General features: G+C 52.2%; 2 protein-coding genes across 4 annotated transcripts in view; both read left to right on the forward strand.

The window, feature by feature from the left end:
* Positions 1-9,339, forward strand: part of PTGIS (prostaglandin I2 synthase) — a 47,456-nt gene extending 38,117 nt beyond the window's left edge. The window contains exons 10-11 of one of the 2 annotated variants that reach the window (XM_076010883.1): positions 1,093-1,173; positions 8,544-9,339. In XM_076010883.1, the coding sequence (XP_075866998.1) occupies positions 1,093-1,173; positions 8,544-8,559 (97 nt within the window). In that variant the 3' untranslated portion in view covers positions 8,560-9,339. Of the gene's footprint in view, positions 1-1,092; positions 4,445-8,543 lie in introns of those variants that run through there. The other variant, XM_020281735.2, reaches the window with a different exon arrangement.
* Positions 9,340-21,243: 11,904 nt separating this feature from the next.
* KCNB1 (potassium voltage-gated channel subfamily B member 1) overlaps positions 21,244-24,745 on the forward strand; it is a 105,012-nt gene continuing 101,510 nt past the window's right edge. Inside the window, exons 1-2 of one of the 2 annotated variants that reach the window (XM_076010884.1) lie at positions 21,244-21,424; positions 21,960-22,692. In XM_076010884.1, coding sequence (XP_075866999.1) covers positions 22,126-22,692 — 567 coding nt within the window. In that variant the 5' untranslated portion in view covers positions 21,244-21,424; positions 21,960-22,125. Of the gene's footprint in view, positions 21,425-21,757; positions 22,693-24,745 lie in introns of those variants that run through there. The other variant, XM_020281734.2, reaches the window with a different exon arrangement.

A 24,745-nucleotide genomic window follows, 5' to 3' on the forward strand; every position in this document is an offset into this window, starting at 1 on the left:
TCCCGCAGCGTCCGAGCTGGAAAGATCCATCGACCTTTCCTCTCTTTGACCAGAGGGGGAACTGAGACCCAGAGTGGGAAAGAAGCCTGGCAAAGCCGTGCACACATAAGTGGCACAGCCCAGTCTCCTGTCCAGGGTGGATGTCCCTCGCTTCACCTGTTCAGTAAGGTTAAGGAATCCCTGCCGTGTGCTCAGCCCTCACCCGGGTGGGGTAGGGGCATAGTGATGGGACACAGAGTCGTAAAAGACACACTCCAGACTCTTGCGAACACGGGCAGTGGCATTAGATGTGACAGGTGGCAGGAGCCAGTTAACAGCCATCAGGCGGGCCCCACATTTCTGGGGGCGCCGATTACATCATAGACATGGCAGCTTTGCATATTCACAGTTCTCCAGGAGATGGCAGTAGAGAGCGCTCGTTCCCGAATCGTGGGTCTGTTAGGACGGTTCTCAGAGACGGCAGTAAAATGTCTTGGCAGAACGGTACCACCTGTCTCTAATCTCACGCAGGCACCTGTGGGCTAGCAGCAGCCCTGGCCAGGACAGACAGCGGGGGTTCCAGGAGTTTGGAGGAAGGGGCAGGGGATGGGTGTGGGCAGGAGGGACCAGAAGAGCCACTGTTTTCACCAGCACAAGCTCAGCTCTGCTGCTGTGACAGGGGCTGCCAGTGTCCCTGGCTTCTACCTGCACAGGTTCAGTTCCTACTCACACTGCATTGGCTGTGGGTTTGGGGGGCTTCTCCCCTCCACGCAGGGACTCGAGGGCCAGCCTCTCTCCATCTTTCGGCTCCACCATCTCAACGTGAAGCCAGGCGGGAGGGACGGCTGGAGAGTCAGTCACACGCCGGCTCTTAAATGCTTTGATGGGGAAGTGACTCATGACACTTCCGCTCAGAGCCCGTTAGCTGGAAGTCACCTGCTGGCCTGTCTGACCCTACGAGGTGCTGGCACAGGTGCAGGAGCAGCAAATGCCTTTGCTCTCCCCTCTCTCTCCCCTCCTCCCTTTTCCCAAAGTGGGAGTTGGGGTCGGACTCAGAAGGAAGCCATGGTTCCCCTGCCTTGTTCTCACACCTTCCACGCCACCTCTCTGCAGATTTGTGTTCCTCGTGCTGGTGCACCTGGACCTGGAGCTGATCGGCGCGGACGTGGAGGTGCCCGAGTTTGACCTCAGCAGGTACGGCTTCGGGCTCATGCAGCCGGAGCACGACGTGCCCGTCCGGTACCGCATCCGGCCGTGAGAGTGGGCCCCTGCGCCCCTCCGCCGGCCCGCCCCAGCCCCCCGCTCCCCCTGTCTGCACTGGGCCTGGGAGTGGGTGCCAGCGTCACCACTTCCCCGTTCCTCTCCCAGAAGGCTGTGGCCGGGGAGGGGAGAGGGGAAGCCGAGAGAGGCGAGCGCAGAAGAGACCTGAGAAGCTCTGCGGAGTCTCTGCTGGGAAGTCTCGGCTCCCAGGTCACGCCTCTCTGCTTCCAGCTCGCCATGCCTGTGCTCCGCACAGGAGCGAGCATGGACAAGGCAGGACTAGGAGCCCTCACTGCTGTGCCCCCAGTTCCCAGAGCCGTCGCCTCCCGAGTCCTTAACAACTGGTGTGCTCCAGGCCTCGTGCAGCGGGAGCAGGTGCTGGCCACAGAGGGGCCACTCGGAACCTAGCATTGAAATGACTCTGTCCCCCAGTTACTATGAAGTTAGCTAAAGCCAAAGGAGTCCCTTAGCATATCCGCTTCCCTGGGTGCCCCATCCACTGGGCACTTCCACGTTGCTCTTTCCACACTGAGACTTGAGAAAATGCAGGAGGGTTCCCGAGGCCGGGCGCCCTCTGAACACTGTTGTAAAGTTACTGGCGCCAGGTGGCATGGGCTTTCCCGGCGTCAAGAGACTCGGGTGGAGAGCTAAGGAGACGCAGCCCTGATGGGACAGCTCCCGGACTGGGCCGGCCATCGCAGAGGAGGTGCCGAGGTCATCCACGCTAGCAAGGAAGCTCCAGCGCCCGGCAGGCGTGTTTTGTTTGGCCTTCACCTGAAAAAAATTACCTTAGTTGTGATCGTCTGTGGGGGAGTTGATTCAAAATGTCCGGCTTCTCTTGAAAACTTGGTAGATCTGGCCACACGGGGCCATGTCACCAGAGGTAACCACTGGCCAGAGCTGAGTGGCAGCTGTGGGGCAGGTGCCCTCTGGCTCCCCAGGGTTCTCACGTGGTCTGACTCTCCATTCACAGTCACTCCTGGCCCTGAAGGCATTTGAGTTCGAGACCCTGTTCTAACTCTTAGAAGTGATATCGTAGGAGGTGGCGGGGACCAGCTGATTGATCTAAAGACCGATCGTCCATCGCAGCCTGGGTGCACCACCCTTTGAACAAACAGATCGGTGATGAAAACTTGCCTTTGCTTCCGTGTTAGAAAAAAGCAGCTTAAAGAGAAAAATTGGCTGGGCATACTGGCTCACACCTGTAATTCCAGTGACTTAAGAGGCTGAGGCAGGAGGATGGCTTGAACCCAGGAGTAGTTGGAGGCTGCAGTGAGCTATGATCCAGCCTGGGCAAGAGAGTGAGACCCTGTCTCTTAAAAAAAAAAAAAAAAGATAGAGAAAGAAATTGCCCACAAACCTTTAGTATGATGGTAAATAATGTGTTTTTATTAATATTAGGTCCTGTTTATTGAGTATGCTTTAAATGCCTATAATGGGCACAGTAGACATAGCATCTCTACTCCTCCCAGCATCTCTGTGGAGAGAGGATGGTTATGCCCACTTTACAGATGAGAAAACAGACTCAGAAAGGTGCAGTGACTTGCCCGGGATCACACAGCTTGTAAGCTCGTAGAACTCAGCAAACATACTTACTGTCTCAGGAGCACATGCTGGATGGGCAGCTCTCTCTTCTCGGGGGGCGGGGGCAGCTCTCTTTGACTTGGGAGGGCTGATGGAGCCAGAGGCACCCAGCCTGGCTGCATCTCATCAGACACAGACACACGCACACAACAAAGTCCTTCTGGCTTCAGCTGGAGGGAGAGGAGAGGACCCGCGACCTCTGAATGTTCCAAAGGCTTGTCTCTTTCAGAGCAGTGCTGGGGCTTGGGGGCTTCCCTGGCCCTCAGCCTCTAGGCACCCCCGGATTCCCAGACAGACACTGTGATTGGCAGGAGGCGGGATATCCCCAGGGAAACCCATCTTCACGCCTGGGTGACCCCCGCTGCCGCCTGCTTCTTAACTCTGCAGGAAATCAGAGCTGGCAGCCTCCTGTGGGAGGACAGAGCCGGTTTCCATGGCAACCCTCAGCTGCCTCATCAGTGGCTTGGAAGGGAAGGAAGAAAGTGCCAGCAGAAATAGCTATGAAGGTCTCGCAGGTTGCAATCCTGCTGTGCTGGGGGAAAGCCCTTCCGACTTCCCCCTTCCAAATCAGGCTGGGTTGTCACTGAGACTAGATTCTCACCTACCTTCAAAGAAGGGCCAATTCCCTTTAAAGGTGGCACCTCCTTGGAGCCACGATCATTAGTGAATCACTCGAGGAAAAGACGGTTCTCCCACCAGGCAGCTCCAGCTGGCACCTGATACTGAAGTACGGCTCAGGAGGCAGTGATTTTTTATAAGCCTGCCCTTGTTTTAATCTTTATTATTTTTTTTATTTTTTTCTCCCTTAGAAAAAATAAACTATAGAGAAAAGAGAGAGAGAGATGAGTGGATCAGCTACTTGCTGCAGGTTGGTTAGGAAGGTACCTATATAACATCATCGTATTTCCTCGTACCTTGTTTAAGAATCACAAAATTGCAGGACATGTGCTAGAAATATTCTTAGGTTGACCTAATGAGGTGTTTTCTTAACATCATTATCATTATTATTTGCTGTATTTTACATTGTTGTTTACTAAATATTCTCCTTTAGAAACAGACTTGCTTTTTAAGCTTAAATTTGTAGGAAAAGGGAACTTTTTTTCGATTGTTGCCAGTAACGGACAACATGTATCACTCGCTGCCAAAAATAGAAGGAGGCTGTGAAAAATAAATTTGCTAGAGTGGTGGTGGAGGGGGCTCCATGCTGGTGTCGCCAAGGCTCAGAGCCTTAGAGCTGTCTCCGCTGGGTTAGGAAATGAGATGAGCAAGTGTTAGATTGCCTTAAGGCCACACTGGCATCTCCCTGGCTCTCCAGGGCAGAGGAGGAGTAAGTTGCTCACCACACGGGCCACCCAGAGCCACCTCCCCCACCAGTGGGCCCCCACACACACACACCAGGGAGCTGGTGATATCTTACCTGCCCGTTCTCCAGGTAGAGAAACAGGCTCTGAGAGTCCAAATGTCTTGTCTAAAGTCATTGATTTTGATGATTTTTTTTTATAAACAGTGTTTCCTGAGTAGCAGTGATTGTTATGGCTATTTTAATGAAGAGTTCTATTTTCATATAACATTGTCGAGTGGAAACATGCAGAAATCTATTAAACTGTCCTTGTTTGTGGAACTGCCTCCGAGTGTGATTCCGATGGAGGGAGTCGGCCGTGTCTGAGATGATGAGGTTGGCTCCTGGGCTGGGAGCACAGAGCACATACTCTGTGCCCGGCCCTGCAGGGCCTCTCACTGACAGAATCAAGTCACACCTCCACCCATCTGCCAAGGCATGTGTTGTTATCCCCATTTTCACAGAGGAAGAAACCGAGGGTCAGGGAGGTGAAGTGGCTCACCCAAGGTCAGTTAGCTAAGAAGTAGTAGACTCAGGATTCCAATGCAGGCTTGTCTGCCCCTTGAGACACTTCCGTTGGTGATGCTCTTGGTGGCAGTGAAGGCACTGGCACCCATAGAGGACCTTGGGGTGGAGGGTCACAAGCAGATAACACAAAAGATCTCTTATAAATTCACTGGATATCTTCCAAGCTCCATCAGAATGCATGCATTTGCTTTAGGATAAAAAAAGAAAGGGTAAAGTTGATTAAATTAGCTCTGTGAACAATGAAAGGGGGGGAATTGTTTTTTTCTCAAAGCTTGGAGTAAAATTATGCCCCAGGGCAGATGTCATTATCAGTTTCCTCATCTGGGGTTATGGAGGCACATCCGGTGGGACTGGGTGGGACTGGATTTGGCCGTGTGGGGCAGACTTCTCAGTCACACGACAGCATTTTATAGTTTAAAGTGTTTTTGGGGGGCTTTTTTTGAGACAGGGTCTCGCTTTGTTGCCCAGGCTAGAGTGAGTGCTGTGGCGTCAGCCTAGCTCACAGCAACCTCAATCTCCTGGGCTGAAGCAATCCTTCTGCCTCAGCCTCCCGAGTAGCTGGGACTATAGGCACGCGCCACCATGCCCGGCTAAGTTTTTGTGTATATAATTTTAGTTGGTCAATTAATTTCTTTTTATTTTTAGTAGAGACGGGGTCTCGCTCAGGCTGGTTTCGAACTCCTGACCTCAAGCAATCTGCCTGCCTCAGCCTCCCAAAGTGCTAGGATTACAGGCGTGAGCCACCGCGCCCGGCCTAAAGTGTTTACATTCAAAAGAGCAGACATTTTTTTCTCTCTAAAGCAGATACAGGAGACCAGAGGTAGTGTGTGGCATCTCCACAGTCACCACATTTCTGGTATTGCTAGCATCTATAACCAGTGCTTTCCACGCAGGGCTGCTTAAGCTCCAGCCATTTTGTTCACATTCCAACCAGCAGGAAGGAGGGAGGAGCAAACAGGAGAAAAGCTTGCTTTCATCCCATTGGTCAGAATGTAGTCACATGACCCCCTCTTGCTGCATGGAAGGCTGGGAAATGTAGTCTTTCCAGAACATCAGTGTGTGCCCCCAGAGAGGCACCATAGCCCAGCTTGAGAAGCACTGCATTCTGCTCTCCTGCTTACCAGTCATGGTCTGAGCCACTTGGCATGGCCAGAGGGACAGAGCTTGGCTTTCCTGAGCCGTTGGCTTTACATTCTAGGTTCTAGGGGCCTGCAGCTCCAAGACTTTGGCCTTTCATGCCCTTCTACCATTGATGTTAACAGAAGGATTCTAGCATTTCATTTTGCCAGATAAGGATATTAAGAAATATTTCTGTAGGTTGGGCATTGTGACTCATGACTGTAATCCCATTATTTGGGGAGGCCAAGGCGGGAGGATCACTTGAGGTGAGGAGACCAGCCTGGGCAACTCCATCTCTACAAAAAATTTTTAAAAATTTGCTGGGTGTGGTGGCATGCACTTGTAGTCCCAGCTATTTGGAAGGCTGAGGCAGGAGGATTGCTTGAGCCTAGGAGTTTGAAGTTACAGTTAGCTATGATGACACCACGGCACTCCAGCTTGGGCAACAGAGCAAGACTCTGTCTCTAAGGGGTCGGGGGAGGGAAAGAAGAAGAAATAGATCTGTCATTTACTTCCACAGACAGTTCAATCTCCCAAAAGCAGAAAGATAGGTTCCATATCAGAATTAACACAGCCACTCCCTCAAAAATTGATATTGAATAGCCCTAAAGGTGGAAACAACTCAAAAGTTCATTAACTAATGAATCGATAGACAAAATGTGGTATGTCCATATGAAGAATAGTATTTGACAATAAAAAGGAATGCAGTATTGATACATGGCACATGAATTAACCTTGAAAACATTATGCTAAGTGAAAGAAGCCGGTCACAAAAGGCCACATATTATATGACTCCATTTATATGAAATGTCCAGAATAAGCAAATCTGTAGAGTCAAAAAGTAGATTAATGGTTGCCAGGGAGGGAGTGGATGGGAAGAAATAGAGAGTGACTACTAATGAAATCTAAAATTGACCATGGCGATCGTTGCACACCTCTGTGTATATACTAAAAACAATCGAATTGTACACTTTAAATGGGTGAATTTTATAGTATATGAATTATATCTTAATAAAGCTGCTGTGTATTTTTTAAAAATAAATATTTTGAGCACCTCACATGTGCCAGGCACCGTTGTAGACAACAGGGGCCCCACAGTGAGTAAAATGAACAAAAAAAAAATCCTTGTCTTCATGGCATTGACCTTCTCATGGAGGAGACAGCAATAAACTAGGTAAATAAGACATTAAGTAAGTCAGATGGTGACAAGTGCCTCAGAGAAGAATAGGAGGGTTGGGAAGTGCAATTTTTAATAGGGTGGGCAGGGACGGCCTCCCTGGGGGACAGTTTGAACAGAAACTCAAGGAAATGAGGGGAGCAAACCATTTGGATATCTGAAGGAAGAACGTTCCAGAGAGATGTGGACAATGCAAAAATGGGAAGCTCCCGGCAGGTTCCAAGAACAGAGGAGGCCAGTGTGGCCAGGAGCTGTGGGGGCTCTGGGTAGAGGGGGTTGTGCTCTGGCGTGTTCTGGCGGGATCCGTCTCACTGTGTGTGTGGGGAGTGGGCTTCGGAAAGAGGGGACACTGCCCGTCCAGGCAAGGTCTCTGCCCTCATAGTTGTCACGTTCAGGCAGAAGGGAACGTCAAAGAGGAGCAAATCAGCGCGCACACGTGTCAGGTGCGGAGGAGGGTGGTGGAGACTGGCAAACGGCAGGATGTGATGCCATGCAATGGTGGCACGGAGTGGGAGATGCCAGGGCCGTGGAAACAGGGAGTCTCCAGGCAGGTGGCATGTGAGCTGAAGTCAGAATGACAAGTATCATCCTTGCAAAGGACCAGGGGAAGAACATTCCAAGAAAAAGAAGAGCAAATGCAAAGACTCTAAGTAAGAGGTTTGGTGTGTTAGAGAGACGGTGAGCGCCCAGGGGGCTGAGGCTGGGTGTTGGGGCAGCCAGGGAGGCTCCAGGAGCACGTCGTCTCTGTCGGGCGTGGCCAGGAGGCTGGTCTGTGTGAAGTGCCCTGGGTTTAAGTAGGGAAGTAAACCACTGTGCTATAAACGGAATCAACGTAGCTTCACGAAAGCCAAGTTCTAGGCCTAGATTTCACCTGTAATCTCAGAACCTTGGGAGGCCAAGGCAGGAGGACCCCTTGAGGCCAGGAGTTTGAGACCAGCCTGAGCTACATAGTGAGAGCTTGTTTCTAAAAAAAATACAAAAATTAGCCAGGCATGGTGACACGCACCTGTAGTCCCAGCTACTCAGGAGGCTGAGGCAGGAGGATTGATCGGGCCCAGGAGTTTGAGGTTACAGTGAGCTAAGGAGATGCCACTGCATTCTAGCCTGGGTGACAGAGCAAGACCCTATCTTAGAAAAAAAAATCTAGTTCCATCGTCCTTTCTTTCCCTCTCATTTCACAACGGAGCAGGGAACACTGTAACCCCTCACTGCCCGGCGTTGGAGGATGTCCCAGGGTGTGTCTGCGGGAAGCAGAGGTGGTGAATGGGGGCATTGGCAGTGTGCTGTCCTGTTGCTGGGACCTTCCCCAGGACTTCAGGGTGGGCTGGGAGAGACAAGGCAGGTGCACCCACATTATGCAGACCCGGAAAGGTGACCTTTGGGGCATCTGGGTCCTTGGGGTGAACGGGGCTTTCCTCTGTGACTTTCCTCTGTGACTTTCCAGTGACTGGGCCAGTGGTGGTCATGTGACCCAGCACTGGCCACTGAGGTGGCTGGGAAAGTCTGTGGGACTTCAGAAATGTGGGACATGTTCCTCCTTCCTCTCTCTTGGAGCAGTCATGTGAGAACCTGACCATGGCAGTCGTCTTGTGGTCATGAGGACAAGAGACTCTCCCAGAAATCAACCAAGAATCACGAGGCCTCTAAGCTGCTGCCGTGACAGACCGTGGCTTCTGGATTGTGTGTTAAATGAGATAATAAATGTCACCACTGCTCATACTCTACCTAGAGGCCGTATCCCATGGTGGGTAGGGCGTGGGCTCTGCCTGAGTTTGCATCTCGGCTGAGCCACTCAGCACCAGGGCGACTGGGGCACTTCTCCGAGCTCCAGCTTCTTCGCTGGTGAAATGGGGTAACGGATAATAGTAACATCTCCCTCGTGGGGTTCTCGTGAGCATTAAATGAGCGAATATTGTCATTTATAGTCAGTGGAGGAGACCGAAAAATGAACATGCTAAGTAGCCTCCTAATAGTTTCCCAGAAGAAAGAGACACGGACTCAGGCTAGGAGGAGGTTAGGGAAGGCGACACTGGATACGGGTTCTGAAAAATGAATAGGAGTTCGCCATGCACGGAAAAGAAGACCGTTGGGGCTGGAGAAGGATTCTAAGCAGTGCAAATAGCAGCAGCGGAGACCCCGCATCAGTCATCCGTTGCTGTGCAACAAACAACCCCGAAACGTAGCAACTTAACACAGAACCATTTTATTATTTCTCATGGCTGTGTGGGTTGACAGGGGCTTACCGCTGGATGGCTCTTCTGCTGGTCTCACTCGGGTCACTCAGGTAGCTGTGGTCGGACGTCAGGTGAGGCCAGAACACGCGCCATGCTTCACTCGCATGTCTGGTGCCTTGGTTGGGCTGGCTGTAACAGCGGGGTGGCCGAGCCCGTCTCTCCATGTAATTCTGGGGCTGCTCACTCTCTGTGCCCCCTCTCCACGTGGTCTCTTACAGCAGGTGCCCAGGCTGCCTACGTGGTGGCTCAGGGCTCCCAAAAGCACAAAAGCAGAAGCTGCCAGACCTCCCAAAGGCTTAGGCCTGGAACTGGCCTCACTGTCACCACGCTCTACTGGTAAGTGCAAGACACAAGGCCAAACCCAGAGGCCATGTGGAAGGGGCCTGAGCAAAGGCATGAATGCGAGGGGACACGTTCACTGGGGGCCATCTTTGGGAACTGGCTGCCACCGGGCCAGAGGTGGGTGTGGAAAGGGCAGGGTGTGGGGAAGCCGGAGACATGCCCTGTGCCCTGCGCCCCCCGGGCCATGTGAGGGGAGAGGCGCGGGGGAGCGTGTGCTCAGTGAACCAGCGGCCTCTGCGGTTCGTCTGTGGATCTTGTCCTTTGTCTTGGCAAGGAGAAGTCATGAAGGATTATAAACAGGGGAGTGACATGCTCAGACTTGAGCCTTTCAAAGTCCCCCCTAGAGGCTGGTGGAGGCTGGCTTAGAGGGGGATGAAGCAGGGGGAGAGGGGCGAGAGAGGAGGCAGACGAGCTGAGGACTGGGTGGACAAGGGCAGCGGAGAGGGGGCAGGAGAGACAGCAGTCCCCAGAGGGCGGGAGAGCTGGGTTTCAATGAAATATTATCTCAGGAGGATCAGTTAATTAGCTCTTGATCTCTGTGGCTTTGATTTCCTCCTCTTGCTGACTCGCCCCTTTTCCATCGCATCTCGGAGTTCCCAGGCTCTTCGGGCGGGGGTGGGGGGAAGAGATATTAGTTTACCTCTAATTGCTCTGCTGGAAGCGTGTGCCTCCGTCCGTCCCTGCCCTGCGTTCCATCAGTAATTGGCCGCAGACCCTGGAAGTCAATGGCTTTGAAAGTCCTGGCCACAAAGAGGCAGACTGGGCCACATGCAGGTTTATCTGTCTCTGTGGGGACCTCTGGTGGGGCCCACATTTCCTCCTAGGGAGGGAGCCCAAGAGACCATGCCCGGGATCAGCACAGAGCATCACTCCAAACATTAGGTGATGGCTGGGTGGGGATGGCTGGGTGCGCGGGCGGATTCATGGATGGGTGGGTGGATGGATGGATGGATGGGTGGATGGATGGATGGATGGATGGATGGATGGATGGATGGATGGATGGATGGATGGATGGGTGGATGGATGGATGGATGGATGGATGGGTGGATGGGTGGGTGGATGGATGGATGGATGGGTGGATGGATGGATGGATGGATGAGTGAGGGATTGAGAGATGCATTAATATTAGGGGTGGATGAGTGATTGAGTGGATGGTTGAGTGGGTGAATGGGCAGATAGATGGATGGGTAGAAAGACAGATGGCATATGGATGGGTGGATGGATGGATAAATTGGTAGACGGGTGGATGAGTGGGTGGAAAGATTGATAGTGGATGGAATATATGAATGAATTGAAAGAAAGATGGATGAGTGAGTGGGCGAGTGGATGGAGAGAGTGGTTAGATGGACGGGTGAGTGGGTAATTCCATCATTTAGTGGCTGACTATATGGATGGATGAGGGGATGATTAGGTTGATGGATAGGTGATAGGAAAAAAATAGAGAGTTGGATAAATGTTTGGGTCGATCAGAAAACTAGGCTCAGCTGGGAGCAGTAGCACATGCCAATAGTCTAGGCTACTCGGGAGGCTGAGGCAGGAGGATCACTTGAACCCCCAGGAGTTTAAGGCCAGCCTGGACAACAAAGTGAGATCCCATCTCTAAAAATTTTTTTTCTTTTTAATTTAAAAAAATGAAAAAAGATAAAAGTACATGAATGGGCAAAAAAAAAAAAAAAAGAAAAAGAAAAAAGAAAACCAGGCTCATTCCTTTACCAGAAACTTAGGCTGGGAACCCAGGGGTTGACAAAGACAATCAGGCTTGCAGAAAATAGAGTAGGCGTTAGAATCAGACATCTGGTTACTCCAGTGTCACCCAACAGCCAATAGGTCTTGTTTATATTGGAATATTCAGCCCAAGGGTGAAAAAGCTAGAAAGAATCTTAAATGAGATCAGACATGTGCAAAGCATTTAGCACAGTGCCTGGTGCATAGTAGGTGCTCAGTCAATGTAGGCTGCTATTTCTGTGGGCATTAGTATTGCTACGACTTCCGTGTCAGTGAGTAGTTACCAGTTTCAGGCAAGGCGCAAAGCACGTTACGTGCATTTTCTCATTAGCCCTCTCTGCAACCCTGTGAGGCAGATTCTATCATTATCTCCTTTTTACTTATAATTGCGATTATTATTTTTGGGTGTGACAAAAGAGGAATGGGCGAGAAGACCAGAGTCCAAGCTGATGGAAAAATCCCTGGGGCTGCGGGGGCTTTGTCTGGGCGAAGCCACAGCACAGAGCAGCTGCCCGGGGTGACAGCCACCCCCTCGAGCCTTCGGGTACCCCTGTAACTACCCTCGCAGAGCAATTATTCCTACCCAGGAACTCAGGGGGGCAGGGGGATTAATTAGCCTCGCCCCATGTCCAGATGTGCCGAGTAAGCAGAGTAGGGTACTCAGCAGACTCATAAATAAATGATGGCTGGTGATATGGAATCCAGGAGAAAAAAGATCTGACTTCAAATGAACATGTCTCTTGCCAGCACCTTTTAAAGGGGATATCACTTGTATTTACACGGGCGAACTGGGTTGGCTTGGCCTCACTCAGCCTCGAAGAAAAATCTTGGCAGGATGTCTGCCAAGAGGGCCTGAGCAGAGGACATTTCGGGAACACTGCCCCAGGAGTCGGGTGACCTGGTGTTGGGACTTGGCTGCCCACTCGCTAGTTGACCGGTGGGATACTGTTGCCCTCACTAAGCTTTTTGGTTTCTCCATCTTTAAATGAGATAGTTGTATTTGAGATCTAATTGGGGAATAGTCTATATAATTCTGTATAGAATATCCTGAGTTTTATTATTCCTCTTGCCCTCTTTCCTGTATGTTCTTCTCAAATGGATGATAAATTTCCAGTCTGTGGAGAGAAGATTGTTGAGCTCTTTTGGAAATAGATGACAGAATGACAACTCAACTTGGCTTAAGTAAAAAGGGACATTTACTAGCACACATAACTGGAAAATCCAGTGGCACTGCTTCAGGCATGGCTGGATCCAGGAGCTCTAATGATATTGCCAGGACTCAGTATCTCAATCTCTGGGCTTTACTTCCCCCTATAATGACTTTATTTCTAGGTAGTCTCTCTTCTTGTGAAAGCAGAAAATTATTAGAAATGAAGGCCATGCGCCTTCAAATAACTTACAGTCTTTCCATTCAGAAAATGGAAATTCTAAATCAGGCACTGCGCAGAGCCTGGGGAAACAGAGAAATGCAAGACAACCTTTTTGGACTTCCTTGGCCTTTGCATGTAAGAAGTAAATTTATACCGGGACCGGGCAGGTAACGTCAATAAGAAAAGTGACTTGAGTGAAGGAAACTAGGGAGAAGCGGAGACCGTAGCAAGCAGAAGAGCATGCTCTGTGTTAAAGGGGGCAGCTGGAACTCAAGGGCAGGCACGCCTCCGTGCCAGCCGTAACTGCCATGCCACACCAGAACAAGGTTCCAGTGTCAATCAGATCCTCTGATTTTTCAGGAGAAGCCAGAAATCCATATTTTTATGTAAACTCCCCTGATGTTTAATATTGACTCAAATAAAAAAAAAATAATCTAATGGCCAAACAACACAGGCCTGCAGACCACCAGCGTATGGCCTAGCTGTTTGCTAGAGGGGATTGCCTGTTGGAACGCTGCTCACACACTATCCATCTCTTTTTAAAAAGATATTTACAAATATCAGTTTAGCCAAGATTGAGACTGTAAAGGATTTCAGGGGTCTCCTCACCGACGGCTTGGAGTTGGGGAGGGGAACAATAAGAGAGTTCTTTGCCAATTTTTTCCCTGTATATCTTATCCCCACCAATAGCATTGGATACACCTGGAGTCCGAGATGAGTCTTATTCATAAGTTTCTTATATGCCCTCATATAAGTGGGTTTATTTATTCATTCAAAAGAATATTTATTGGCCGGGCGCGGTGGCTCACGCCTGTAATCCTAGCACTCTGGGAGGCTGAGGCGGGCGGATCGCTTGAGGTCAGGAGTTCGAAACCAGCCTGAGCAAGAGCGAGACCCCGTCTCTACTATAAATAGAAAGAAATTAATTGGCCAACTAATATATATATAGAAAAAAACTAGCCGGGCATGGTGGCACATGCCTGTAGTCCCAGCTACTCTGGAGGCTGAGGCAGCAGGATGGCTTGAGCCCAGGAGTTTGAGGTTGCTGTGAGCTAGGCTGATGCCACAGCACTCACTCTAGCCTGGGCAACAAAGTGAGACTCTGTCTCAAAAAAGAAAAAAAAAAAAAGAATATTTATTGAACAGTTACTCTGTAACTGGATTGTGCTGGGCACTTGTGAACAGCACAGCAGACACCATTGGCTGCCTACCCAAACATTGTTACTTCTTCCTTATTAACGGAACTTCAATTTTGTAAAGGCAGTAGTCAACCCAGTTGTATGGAGTGAATCCTGTTCCTTTTGCTGGTGATTGGTCTAGGGGTAGCTATATGACCCAGTTCTGGCCAATGAGATGGTAAGGGAAGTGGGCAGTGGGTAGAGGGATTACTCCACACACACATACACAGATAGAGAAGTAGGATAAAAGAATTAATTTTGGCCCCAGGGTCACCTCCTTTCTGGTTTTTGAATATAATTTTATGAAAATTGATAGTTGGTGTGGTAGCAGCTATTTTGTGCCTATGAGACAACAAGCTTGGGAACAAAGATCCCATATATTAAGGAAGGCAGAACAAAAGGGTGGAAGAAACCTGGGTCCTTAATAACAGCTGAGCTGCTGAATCAACTCTCATACCACCCCCATCCTAACTTTTGTGTGAGATAAGAAAATATCCTTATTCTTTAAGCCTCTATTAGTTAAATGTTCTGTTACTTGAGACAAGCAGGACCGATCAGCTCCTGCCCTTAGGTAACCTACGGTCTACCAGACGGTGAGAGCTGGCGATGATTAAGTGCCCTCTATACATTCCTCATAGTGACCCTATGAAGTGGGTACTCTCTTTATTACCATACCCATTTTACAAATGAGAAAATTGAGGCTCAGAGAGGTTAGGCCACTTGTCCAAGGTCACTCTGCAAGTAAGTAATGGCACCACTCTGACTCCAGAGCCCTCTCTCTGAGCCACTAGATCACACTGCCATCCTGAGTAATTTTGCACAGAATCCTTGTTGAATTAATGAATGGACAAGTAGTAGCAACCGAGCTGCTTGCTGAAAAGTGACAGAGCTGTTCCCAGCGTCTGCATTTCCAAGATCCAGGTGTATCAAGATGTTCTTTGTCTGAGTCTGGAGCCAGACTTTGCAGGAATCAGGCCGCTGGTGGGGAAGACTCTAAATGGTGTGGGATGTCCAGCACTGGCTTTGGGCTTGGGGAAGAATCTCCCATCAGGCGCCTGTGGCTGTGAGATTGCCCAGCCACCCCCACCACTGTCAGCCCAGTCCCAGTCCCACTACCTTTGGCCTGGACAATTGCAGCAGCCTCATCACGGGTGTTCCTGCCACCAGCTTTTGTCCTCCAACACTTCCTAATGCTCACAGCAGCTAGAGCAATGACTTCCAAACACGTGTCAGCACCTGGGGCTTCTCTGCGTAAAACTCTACTGTGGCCTCCCAGTGCAATGAGAAAGAAACCAAACTCCTTCCTTTCCCTTGAGAATAAAATCACAACCAGGCTGTGCATGGCTGGTCCCAGCACCCATCAGTTCTTAGAAGACACCAAGCTCATTTCCACCATAGAGGCTCTGCGCTTGCTCTACGTCCTTCCTCAGAGCTCCAGGCGGTTGGCCTCTCCTGTCCTCAGGTTCTCAGCTTAGATATATTGCCTCCCCCAGGCAGCCTTCCCTGACCACCCTGTCTAAAGTTGCTGACGCCTCTCTTAGTCACGCTCTATCACTTCCTCCTGTTTGCTTTCCTTCACTGCAGTTATCACAGTCTGAATCATCTGACTTAGTTATTTGCTTGTTTATTAACTGTGTCTCCCAGCAGACTATAAGTCCATGAGCACAGACAATGTCTGTTTTATTCCCACTCTAGCTCCAGAGTCTAGAGTAGCGCTTGGCACATAGTAGGTGCTCATTAATTATTGGTTGAGAAAATGGCATTTCCAGCCTGGGAAAACCTTTGCCTTCTGTTAAGTTAATCTAGGGTTTCTCAACCTGGCCACTGTCGACATTTGGGGCTGGAGATTTCTTTATTGTGGGGGGCTGTCCTGAGCCTTGTGTGATGGTTAGCAGTGTCCCTGGCCTCTACCCACTAGGTGCCAGTGAGGAGACCAGTAGACTGGTCTCCCCTGGGCTTGTGACAGTCAACATCTCCAGACATTGTAACATACGCCCTGGGCTAAATAAACAAATAGAGAAACATAATAACGTCAAAATATGTGTCTGGCTCATGTTTGTGGGGAAATAGCTTTCCAGCTAACTGAAAGATTGGCCCCAGGTTTCTTTCCAGGGACCCATCTACATTCCGCAGGGGTTTCCTTGGGTAGAGGCGCTGCGGGTAGGAGAGGGTGGCAGACTAGTAATCAGGAGTAGGAGAGGAGAGCCAGGGAAGGGTAATTGCCCCTTAATAAACTTACTAAAAATTTTGTAGAGAAGATTAAAAGTCCACAGATAGCTAAGTCTGCCCTAGAAAGGAGAGCAAAGGAGAGGGACCAGGCCTACCAGGTACTAAAGCACATCACAAAGCCACACTAATAAAAAACAGGACATGAGCATGAGTACAAACAGACTGATGGAGCAGAGTGGGGAGGGCGGGGGGACTTCATGTGACAAAGGTGACCTGCCAATCGAGATCAGTGGGAGAAAGAGCAAGTTATTTCATGGATGGTTTTCAGAAAACTAAACAACTATAGGGAAAAAACGAAGTTGGATTTTTACCAAATAACACACACACACACACAAACACATACAATTGCTTAAAGACCTAAGTAAAAGATAAAAATATAAAATAAACAAACAAAAATGTTTGCATCATGGGGTGGGGGAGGACTCAAACAAAACTTTACAAGCAGAAACCATATTTACCAAAACTAAATTATTTTAATCACATTAAAAGAATTTCTGCTTAACCAAGGACAACACAGACAAAATTAACTGACAAATTAACTGACAGGTGACAGGTTGGAAGAAGATATTCGCAATGTCTAAAATCCACAAGGGACTTAAAATCTACATTATACAAAGGAGTCCATCAAGTCATCAAGAAAAAACAGGAGCCACAGTAGAAAAATGGGACGATTTACACACAATTTACAGGCGACATACACACAAGGACAACAACAAGCGTATGAAGAGATCTCAGACTCGTTAGGAATCAGAGAACTGCAAGTGTGAATACACTGAGATGCGACTTTGCATGCAGTAGACTGTCAAAACTGAGATACCTGGATGATGCCAAATGTTGGCAGGGACGTGGGGCTGCAGGAGCGAGATGCAGCCCGGAGCAGACATTTGTAGGGAGATCTGGGTGTACGGAGTTGAATTAAGTACGTACACACCCAATGACATATCAATTCCAATCCTGTAGAAAATATTTTTTTTTTCTTTTGAGACAGAGTCTCCCTTTGTTGTCCAGGCTAGAGTGAGTGCCGTGGCATCAGCCTAGCTCACAGCAACCTCAATCTCCTGGGCTCAAGCAATCCTCCTGCCTCAGCCTCCCAAGTAGCTGGGACTACAGGCATGCGCCACCGTGCCTGGCTAAGTTTTTGTATATATAATTTTAGTTGGTCAATTAATTTCTTTCTATTTTTAGTAGAGACGGGGTCTCGCTCTTGCTCAGGCTGGTTTCGAACTCCTGACCTCGAGCAATCTGCCTACCTCTGCCTCCCAGAGAACAAGGATTACAGGTGTGAGCCACCTTGCCCGGCCTAGAAAATATTTCTTAAAAAATCATCACACTGGCCCATAAGCAGACATGTAGGAAGATGCCATGGGCACATTCATTGCAATGGTAGGAGCTGGAGGCCATCTAGGTGACCACGTCAGGGTTGGACAGTGGAGAGGGGACACACAGCAACATAGACAACTGTGCAGCTCTTAGGAGTAGTGTGCTGGTGTACCCACAGGAACACGGATGGATCTTAGGGAAAAATAAATAGAATGCATTCTATAATACAAACCCTTAAGTTTTAAAATGCACACACAACATCAAACACAGTTTTATGAATTCATGCAAACAAAACAATATACAGTCGGCACGTGAGGTTGCTTCCTATGGGCTGGAGAGGGCAATGGGAGAGGAATGGGCATAAAGGAAATGAAGAAATGAATAAAACAACAGGGAAGAAAAACAAGCATCAGGTTTTCCATCCTGTTCCTTGCAAGAGAGGCATGTAGCTCTATGAGGACAGGGACTATATCAGTTATTTACCCTCAGTTCCCAGCACTGACATCCATGCTAGGCACATAGTAGATGCTCAGTAAACATGTGAAATGATTCCATAGATCAATAAATGAATTGATGGATCAAGGGCTTTGCAGAGAGGCTGCTCTAGGATTTAGATAGCCCATTGATTTTGGAGTCAAACAAAGAGATTCTTATCCTGCTTCTGCCAGCCACTTGCCAGCAAGACTTTGGGCAAGATTCCTTCTCTCTGAGGTTCAGTTTCTACATCTGTAAATAATGTCATCTGTTATGAACCCTCAGAGAACTATTTGTAGTAGGTGCTCAGTAAACATTCGTTCCCCACTCCTTGGCTAATTGGAGTAGAAAGGAGAGGCGTGTCTGAGCATCCTTTTAGCTGTACCTGGATGGCTGTGTTCTGCAGTAGTGCCTGGAAATGTTACCATTATAGAATCACTTTTTTTCTTTTCGTCAGGAAGGCTTTATTGTTTCTGGCAGCCTCCTGCAGGAATGCCCAGACCTCTGGGGGGAGGCTGCCTACAGCAGCTTAAGCCTAAGAGAGGGCCAGATGAGAGCCATTTCTGACCCTAGGAATGCCGGTCCGAGGCAGGAGGGAAGCTGACTGTTCTGTCTCTCACACCCCCATCCAGACCATCAGAAACTCCTGACAGCTTTACCTTTGAAATACACTCTGTCTGCCCCCTTCTCCCCACCTCCACCACCACCACCACCCAGAACCCAGTGGCCATCGGCTGTCACCTGGACAGCTATGACAGCCTTCTTGCTGCTCTCCCCGCTCCCACCCTGTCCGCTAACCATCCTCCAGCGTGATGCCAGTCTAACCCAAGTCACTCTCTGCTCAGTGGCTCCCATCTACCTCGCTCAAAGTAGAAGCCAAAGTCTTTGCTACGGCCCACAGGAACCCACATTATCCACCCCCCCCCCATGGTCCCTCCCGCCTCCTCTGTTCCAGGTCCTCTGGTTGTCTTGCCGTTCCTTAAACAAAGCTGTTGCCCTCTCCTCCCCAGGGCATTTGCGCATGCTTTCCCTCTGCCTGGAATGCCCTCCCCTCTTTCTCTCCATGGCTGGTCCTTCGTTATTTCCCAGGTCTCTGTTCACCTCCTCTGAGAGGCCCTCCCTGACCACCTTGTGGATAGCTAGCAGCCTGGTCTCTTCCCAGCAATGATGCTCCATTTCTTTTATAACATTCACCATAGCCAGAAACTGTCTCATTTTTTAAAATTTGGTTTTTTAGTTGCCTATGTTCCTCCACTGGTGTACAAGCCAAGAGAGAGGTGGGCGGGGCTGAGTTAGGGCACCAGGTCAGAAGTTTAGATTTTAGTCTAAAACAAGGAGACGTCCTGGGAGGGTTTTAAAGAGATGAGAGACGTGACCCCAGGCACGAAATGTAACCGCTGTCCTGGTGGCTGTGGGAGAATGAACTGTAGGAGGCAAGGGTGGCAGCAGGGGACCAGGGAGGAGGTTGCAGTGAGACAAGCTGATAGGACCATGGACAAGGGTCCCGATGAAGGAGGTGATGAGAAGGGGACAGGTTAAAAATATGGAATAACATTTTGTGCAACTCTATGGAAACGAATCCCTTAATTTTGGACGTGGAGAGAAGGGCGGAGAGGGGAAGGCCTTCCTGTGGAGCCCTCAGTCCTGTTCGGTTCTTCTCCTCCATGCAGGAGCCTCATTGCTGTATCCCCAGCGCCTATTTACGTGCGATGCAGTAAATAAGTACCTGGAAGAATAAATGAGTAAATGTAGGGCCCAACTGTGGCACCCGTGGGGAAGCCTTGCCCAGCTCTCCGGGTAAATTCTATATTCTTTTCTGGGATTATTTGATGGATTTAGCCTCCTGCTCTGGACGGGGAGGTCCAGGGCAGGACTCCTCCACTGAGCCTGCACTTGGGGGGCACATGGGGAGCTGTCAATAACCGGCTGTCCAACTTAACATGAATGCATGAATGAATGAATGAATCACTGGACTGTGCAACTAGCTCGCTCCTCCTCGATGTCTCTTCCCCTCACCTCGCTTTGTTTTTCTTCTTAGCAGCTATGACCCCCAGCCCGACTGCGCATTTATTTGTTGATGTGTGCGCTGTCCCCTCCCCCCGCTAGGCTGTGGAATTCCATCTAGAATCTAGAATGGAAGCTCGTGAGAGCAAGGGCTGTTTGAAATCGCAACCCGCCTTCCCCCAGCGCTCTAACCCTCCCTTCATTATTCCTCCAGCGCTTATCACCCCGACATGTTCTTTCACTGTTTTGTTTATAGTCTGTCTCCAATCAGCTGCGTGCGGCCGGATGTTTGTGCTGGGCTCACAGCTGGATCTCGGATCCCTGCGCGTCCCTGGCACCCGGCGGGCGCTCGCCCCGCGTCGTCGAGGGGACTGAGCAGGGCGGGGTCGCGACGCGGGCGGTGGAGGTGCCCAGGTGCGCAGGGACGAGTGGCGGGGCCCCGCGCTGGCCCGGGCTGGGAGCCCGCCCCCGGGCTCGCCGCAGGCTGGGCCGGGCAGGCAGGAGTTAAGCAGCGTGCGCGCTTCCGACCCGCAGGTGGCGCCGTCCCGCCTCGGTGCCCGACTCCGGGCGCTTCGAAGTGCGGGACAGAATCGCGGCGAGCGCGGAGCCGAAGCTCAGCCCGGACTTGTTGATCTCGCCCAGGCAGCCGCCGCCGCCGCCGTCGCCGCGGGAGCAGGAGGAGGAGGAGGCGGAGGAGGCGCCGCCGGATCGCGGTCCTGCCCCGCGCGCTGCCCGCGCCCCCAGCCTCGGAGAGCGCGCCCCGGCCCGCGGCGCCTGCAGCCCGGCGCGTCGCCCGCCCGGCCGGGGTAGGCCGGGCCCAGCCCGGCCCCGGGACCGCCGCTGCCCGCGGGCGGGGGCGCCCGGGCGGCCGGGGCGATGCGCGGTCCCTGGCCCCGGGAGGCGGCCGCCCTGGGGGTGAGTGTTGGGGCGTAGGGCCCGCAGTGGGGGCGCAGGCGGACACGGGCCGGGGGCTCGTCTGCCGCAGCTCGGCCTGTCGGTCTGCCGGGCTCCGCGGCTTCAGTCGGGGTGGGGGGAGGCGGGCACCCGCTGGGGCCTGGGAGACGCGCGATCCCCAGTCTGGGGCGAGGATGTGAGCCCCACATGCCAGGGGGCTCAGGGGGAAACCCCCAAAACCAGCAGTGCGCGGCAGGAGGAGGGCACGTTTTGAAAAGGCCAGAAAATTCAGCTCGTTTCCCCGCCTCCCACCTCCCCCACCCCTTCCCTTCCAAGCCCGGGGAAAGGCGCAGAACCCGGAGTTATAAAAAGCCATCGCAGGAGAGGAACGAGGAGGAGCAGGAGGAGGGGAGGAGGAGGAGGAGGAGAAGGGGGCGGGGAAGGAGCGAGGGGAGGACGGAGCAGGCGGATCCCGAGTTGTCTGCGCGCCCCTCCTGCGGTAGGGTAGGGGGCGCAGGGGGAGGGGCAGGACCCCGGGCAGAGCTTGGCTTTTCGTCTTCGCGGCCACCTCCGCGCTGGAGCAACCTCTGGAGATGCTCTGGCGGCGAGGGGTCGTTCCAGGACAGAGGGGCTGTCGAGAATACCCCGTCTGTTGTGACCTTTGACAGGTGGGCACCTGGAACCCCCAGAAACCCCCAAATATTTTAAGATTTAGAAAAATCAAACCCGCTACCATCTCCCTAAACCCCAAATCCTGATAATCTCGAGCTGGGAAGGGAAAGGTGAGAACTTATTTTAAAAACGAAAGACAGAAAGTTTTTCATGCAGCGCCCCTCTCTCCCCATTGCGGGAATCGACGGGGAGACCCGCGGAGAAGACAGTTTCAGCACTCGAGGGGGCGGACAGCGCCCCGGGCGGTTGGGTCGCGCCTGGGCCGCGGAAGCCGGGGGTGGGGCCTCCGGGACGCCAGGGGCATCTCCTGGGGCCGTCTCCCCGCCCCGAAGGCGGCCCCTCCCTCCGTCCGTGGGGTGGGGCGGACTTCAGCACCGGCTGGAGGGACAGCACCCAGCCATCCTATTGCACTGAGCCGCTTAAGCGCGGGGAAGGTCAAGGCCAGCTGGGACCCTGGTGGAGAGGTAGGGAGCAGCCATGCCCAACTCCTCGCTCGCTGACCCGCGTCCACTTTCGCTTTCTGCCTCGCAGCCGTCGGGATGGAGGTGAGAAGACGGCCGTGACGCGCGCCCGCGCGGTCCCCTGCACCCCCAGCAGCCCATAGCGCTCCCTGCCCCCCTCCCCCGCAGCAGCGGGCCTTGCCGTGGAGTGACAGCGGCCTGGGGGGGCAGGGGGGGCGGGGGCGGCCGGACCAGCGATGCCGGCGGGCATGACGAAGCATGGCTCGCGCTCCACCAGCTCGCTGCCGCCCGAGCCCATGGAGATCGTGCGCAGCAAGGCGTGCTCCCGGCGCGTCCGCCTCAACGTCGGGGGGCTGGCGCACGAGGTGCTCTGGCGCACCCTGGACCGCCTGCCCCGCACGCGGCTGGGCAAGCTCCGCGACTGCAACACGCACGACTCACTCCTCGAGGTGTGCGACGACTACAGCCTCGACGACAACGAGTACTTCTTTGACCGCCACCCGGGCGCCTTCACCTCCATCCTCAACTTCTACCGCACCGGGAGGCTGCACATGATGGAGGAGATGTGCGCGCTCAGCTTCAGCCAAGAGCTCGACTACTGGGGCATCGACGAGATCTACCTGGAGTCTTGCTGCCAGGCCCGCTACCACCAGAAGAAGGAGCAGATGAACGAGGAGCTCAAGCGTGAGGCCGAGACCCTGCGGGAGCGGGAGGGCGAGGAGTTCGACAACACGTGCTGCGCAGAGAAGAGGAAGAAACTCTGGGACCTACTGGAGAAGCCCAATTCCTCCGTGGCTGCCAAGGTGAGTCTGCGATCTGGGGCTGCTGGGCTCGGGGGATCTGCCTGTGTGTGTCCCCACGGCGAGAATCGCGGCTGGGGGACGCTGGCTTATCCCAACGATGAAAATCAGTGAGGGGGAGGGGCCAGGGCTGAGCTCCCAGGGCTGAGGACCAACCCCTCAGATTTTCCTAGGTGGCATTTCCATCTGTTTTTCTTTTTGTCCGATACTTTATACACCTACTTGGTTGAGGACAAGGATTTATAGGGACGCACAAAAGGCCAGGACAAGAGGATGGACACGGAGAAATGAGAGAGGGCACAGAGAGACACTAGAGGCCCTCTGGGGTGGAGGAGAGTTTGGTTCCCTGGGAAGTCCCAGACCCAGGCTGGAGGGGGTTGCCCTGTGATTTTGATACATACCTCCACATTGATAACCCCACCCTGCCCCGGGAAGGGAATGGAAGCAACTTACAGACATGCTTGGAGGATGTTGAGATACTGCCAGGTAGTTTCAACCTCAGAGAGAAAAACAAGGCGGAGGCACTCTGGGGTGGGTGTGTGTGTGGGTGACACAGGCAATCAGCTGTGGGCGCCTGTGGGCTAGAGGTCACCCCTGGTTACGTAGGTATTTATTGGGTGAGTTTATTTCAAGAATGGTTTGGTGCAGCTTGCAAAGATGCTGTTGGAAGAGGATGTAAATTTCGAAATATGAAAAATGAGGCAATGTGAAAAACAGAGGAGGAGGAGGAGGCAGGAATGCGCTTGGTCACACGGGGTGGGCCGGGAGTCCTGCGTGCTGCTGGGTGGAGGCCGAGGCTGTGAGGGACCGAAAGGGGCTTGCGGTGGGGCCGGGGCAGGGCAGGGGGTCACTGGTTGATGAGAACCCTCTCTGTGTTGCTTGGGAGAGATGGGGCCTGGCTTCACGAGGCCAGTGTGCTGGGTGTCGGAGCGGATGAGAACAGTGTGATAAGGGCTAGCGACTCGATCTCGTGAGGCCCAAGGGGAGCCCATGAACGAGAGTTGTTGATGTCGAGATCCAGCAAGACCAATTTGGGAAACACAGGTTGGGAGCAGGTAACTCACCCTCTGAGAGTGGGGCCTAAAAAGGGGCCAGGTACATACATCTGTGGCATAAAGAAACAGGGAAGAGGAAGTCGACATCTCCATCCATAATTAAATAGCCACGCTGGCTCCTGTCCAGGCCCAGACTCTCATTGTGGGGTCTCTGTGGCTCAGTTCTCACTAAAGGCCCCCCTGCAGGTCCCAGTCTGAAGGGGACTGTGGGGTCCTCCCCCAGGTCTAGCTGCCCAAAGAGAGGCCCCTGAGACTGGCTGCAGAAGGGGTGGCCGGTAGCAGGGTGGAGGGAGCCCCACATGGTTTTCCTCTTCTCTGCCCACCCTAACTAGGACGTAGAGGTTCCTGGGCCCAGCTTCCTCCTCTGAGGCTGTGGGCTGCCTCTCTCCATAATCCTGCCCCCGATTTCGTGTCCAAAAAGCCTCCCTCCTAAGACACAGTCACTCACCCTTAATCAGCTTAGGATCAACAGACTTATTTTGCTATTTCCAGGCCTGACACAGGTTCCCCCTCTCCAACCCATTTAGGCCCAAACATGACTCTCCCTTCCTGTCTTGTCCCTAAGACCTGAGAGCAAGGGCAGGAGACGAGAGGGTTTGCCCTCCCGGGGAAGCAGCAGGCAAAGGGCCATGTTTGGGTTGGCATCTGGCCGCCGGGCACAGGCGCTGGGGCGTGCAAGAGGCGACGTTTGGGAACGAAGAGCCTTTCCTCTCCCTTGGGTTAATCTGCTTGCTGGGACGAGCCTCATGACCTCTCTGTGATCCCAGGCGGGGGCTGCCGGCTCACATTCCTGGCAGATGGACCATCTAGGATTTTGTGCAGCCAGAGCTGAAACGGGGAGGCAGGCAGGCTCGTTGGCCCTCGGTATAGAGACCCTGGCTGCTGTTGATCAAACACCTACTGTGTACGGAGTCTAACAACGCTACTCTGTTATTATCTCACTTTTCACCAATAGTGAGGCTCAAAGGGGTTTACTAACTTGCCTAAGACCACACAGCAGG

Source organism: Microcebus murinus, chromosome 16, assembly GCF_040939455.1.
Source record: "Microcebus murinus isolate Inina chromosome 16, M.murinus_Inina_mat1.0, whole genome shotgun sequence".
NCBI lineage: Eukaryota > Metazoa > Chordata > Mammalia > Primates > Cheirogaleidae > Microcebus > Microcebus murinus.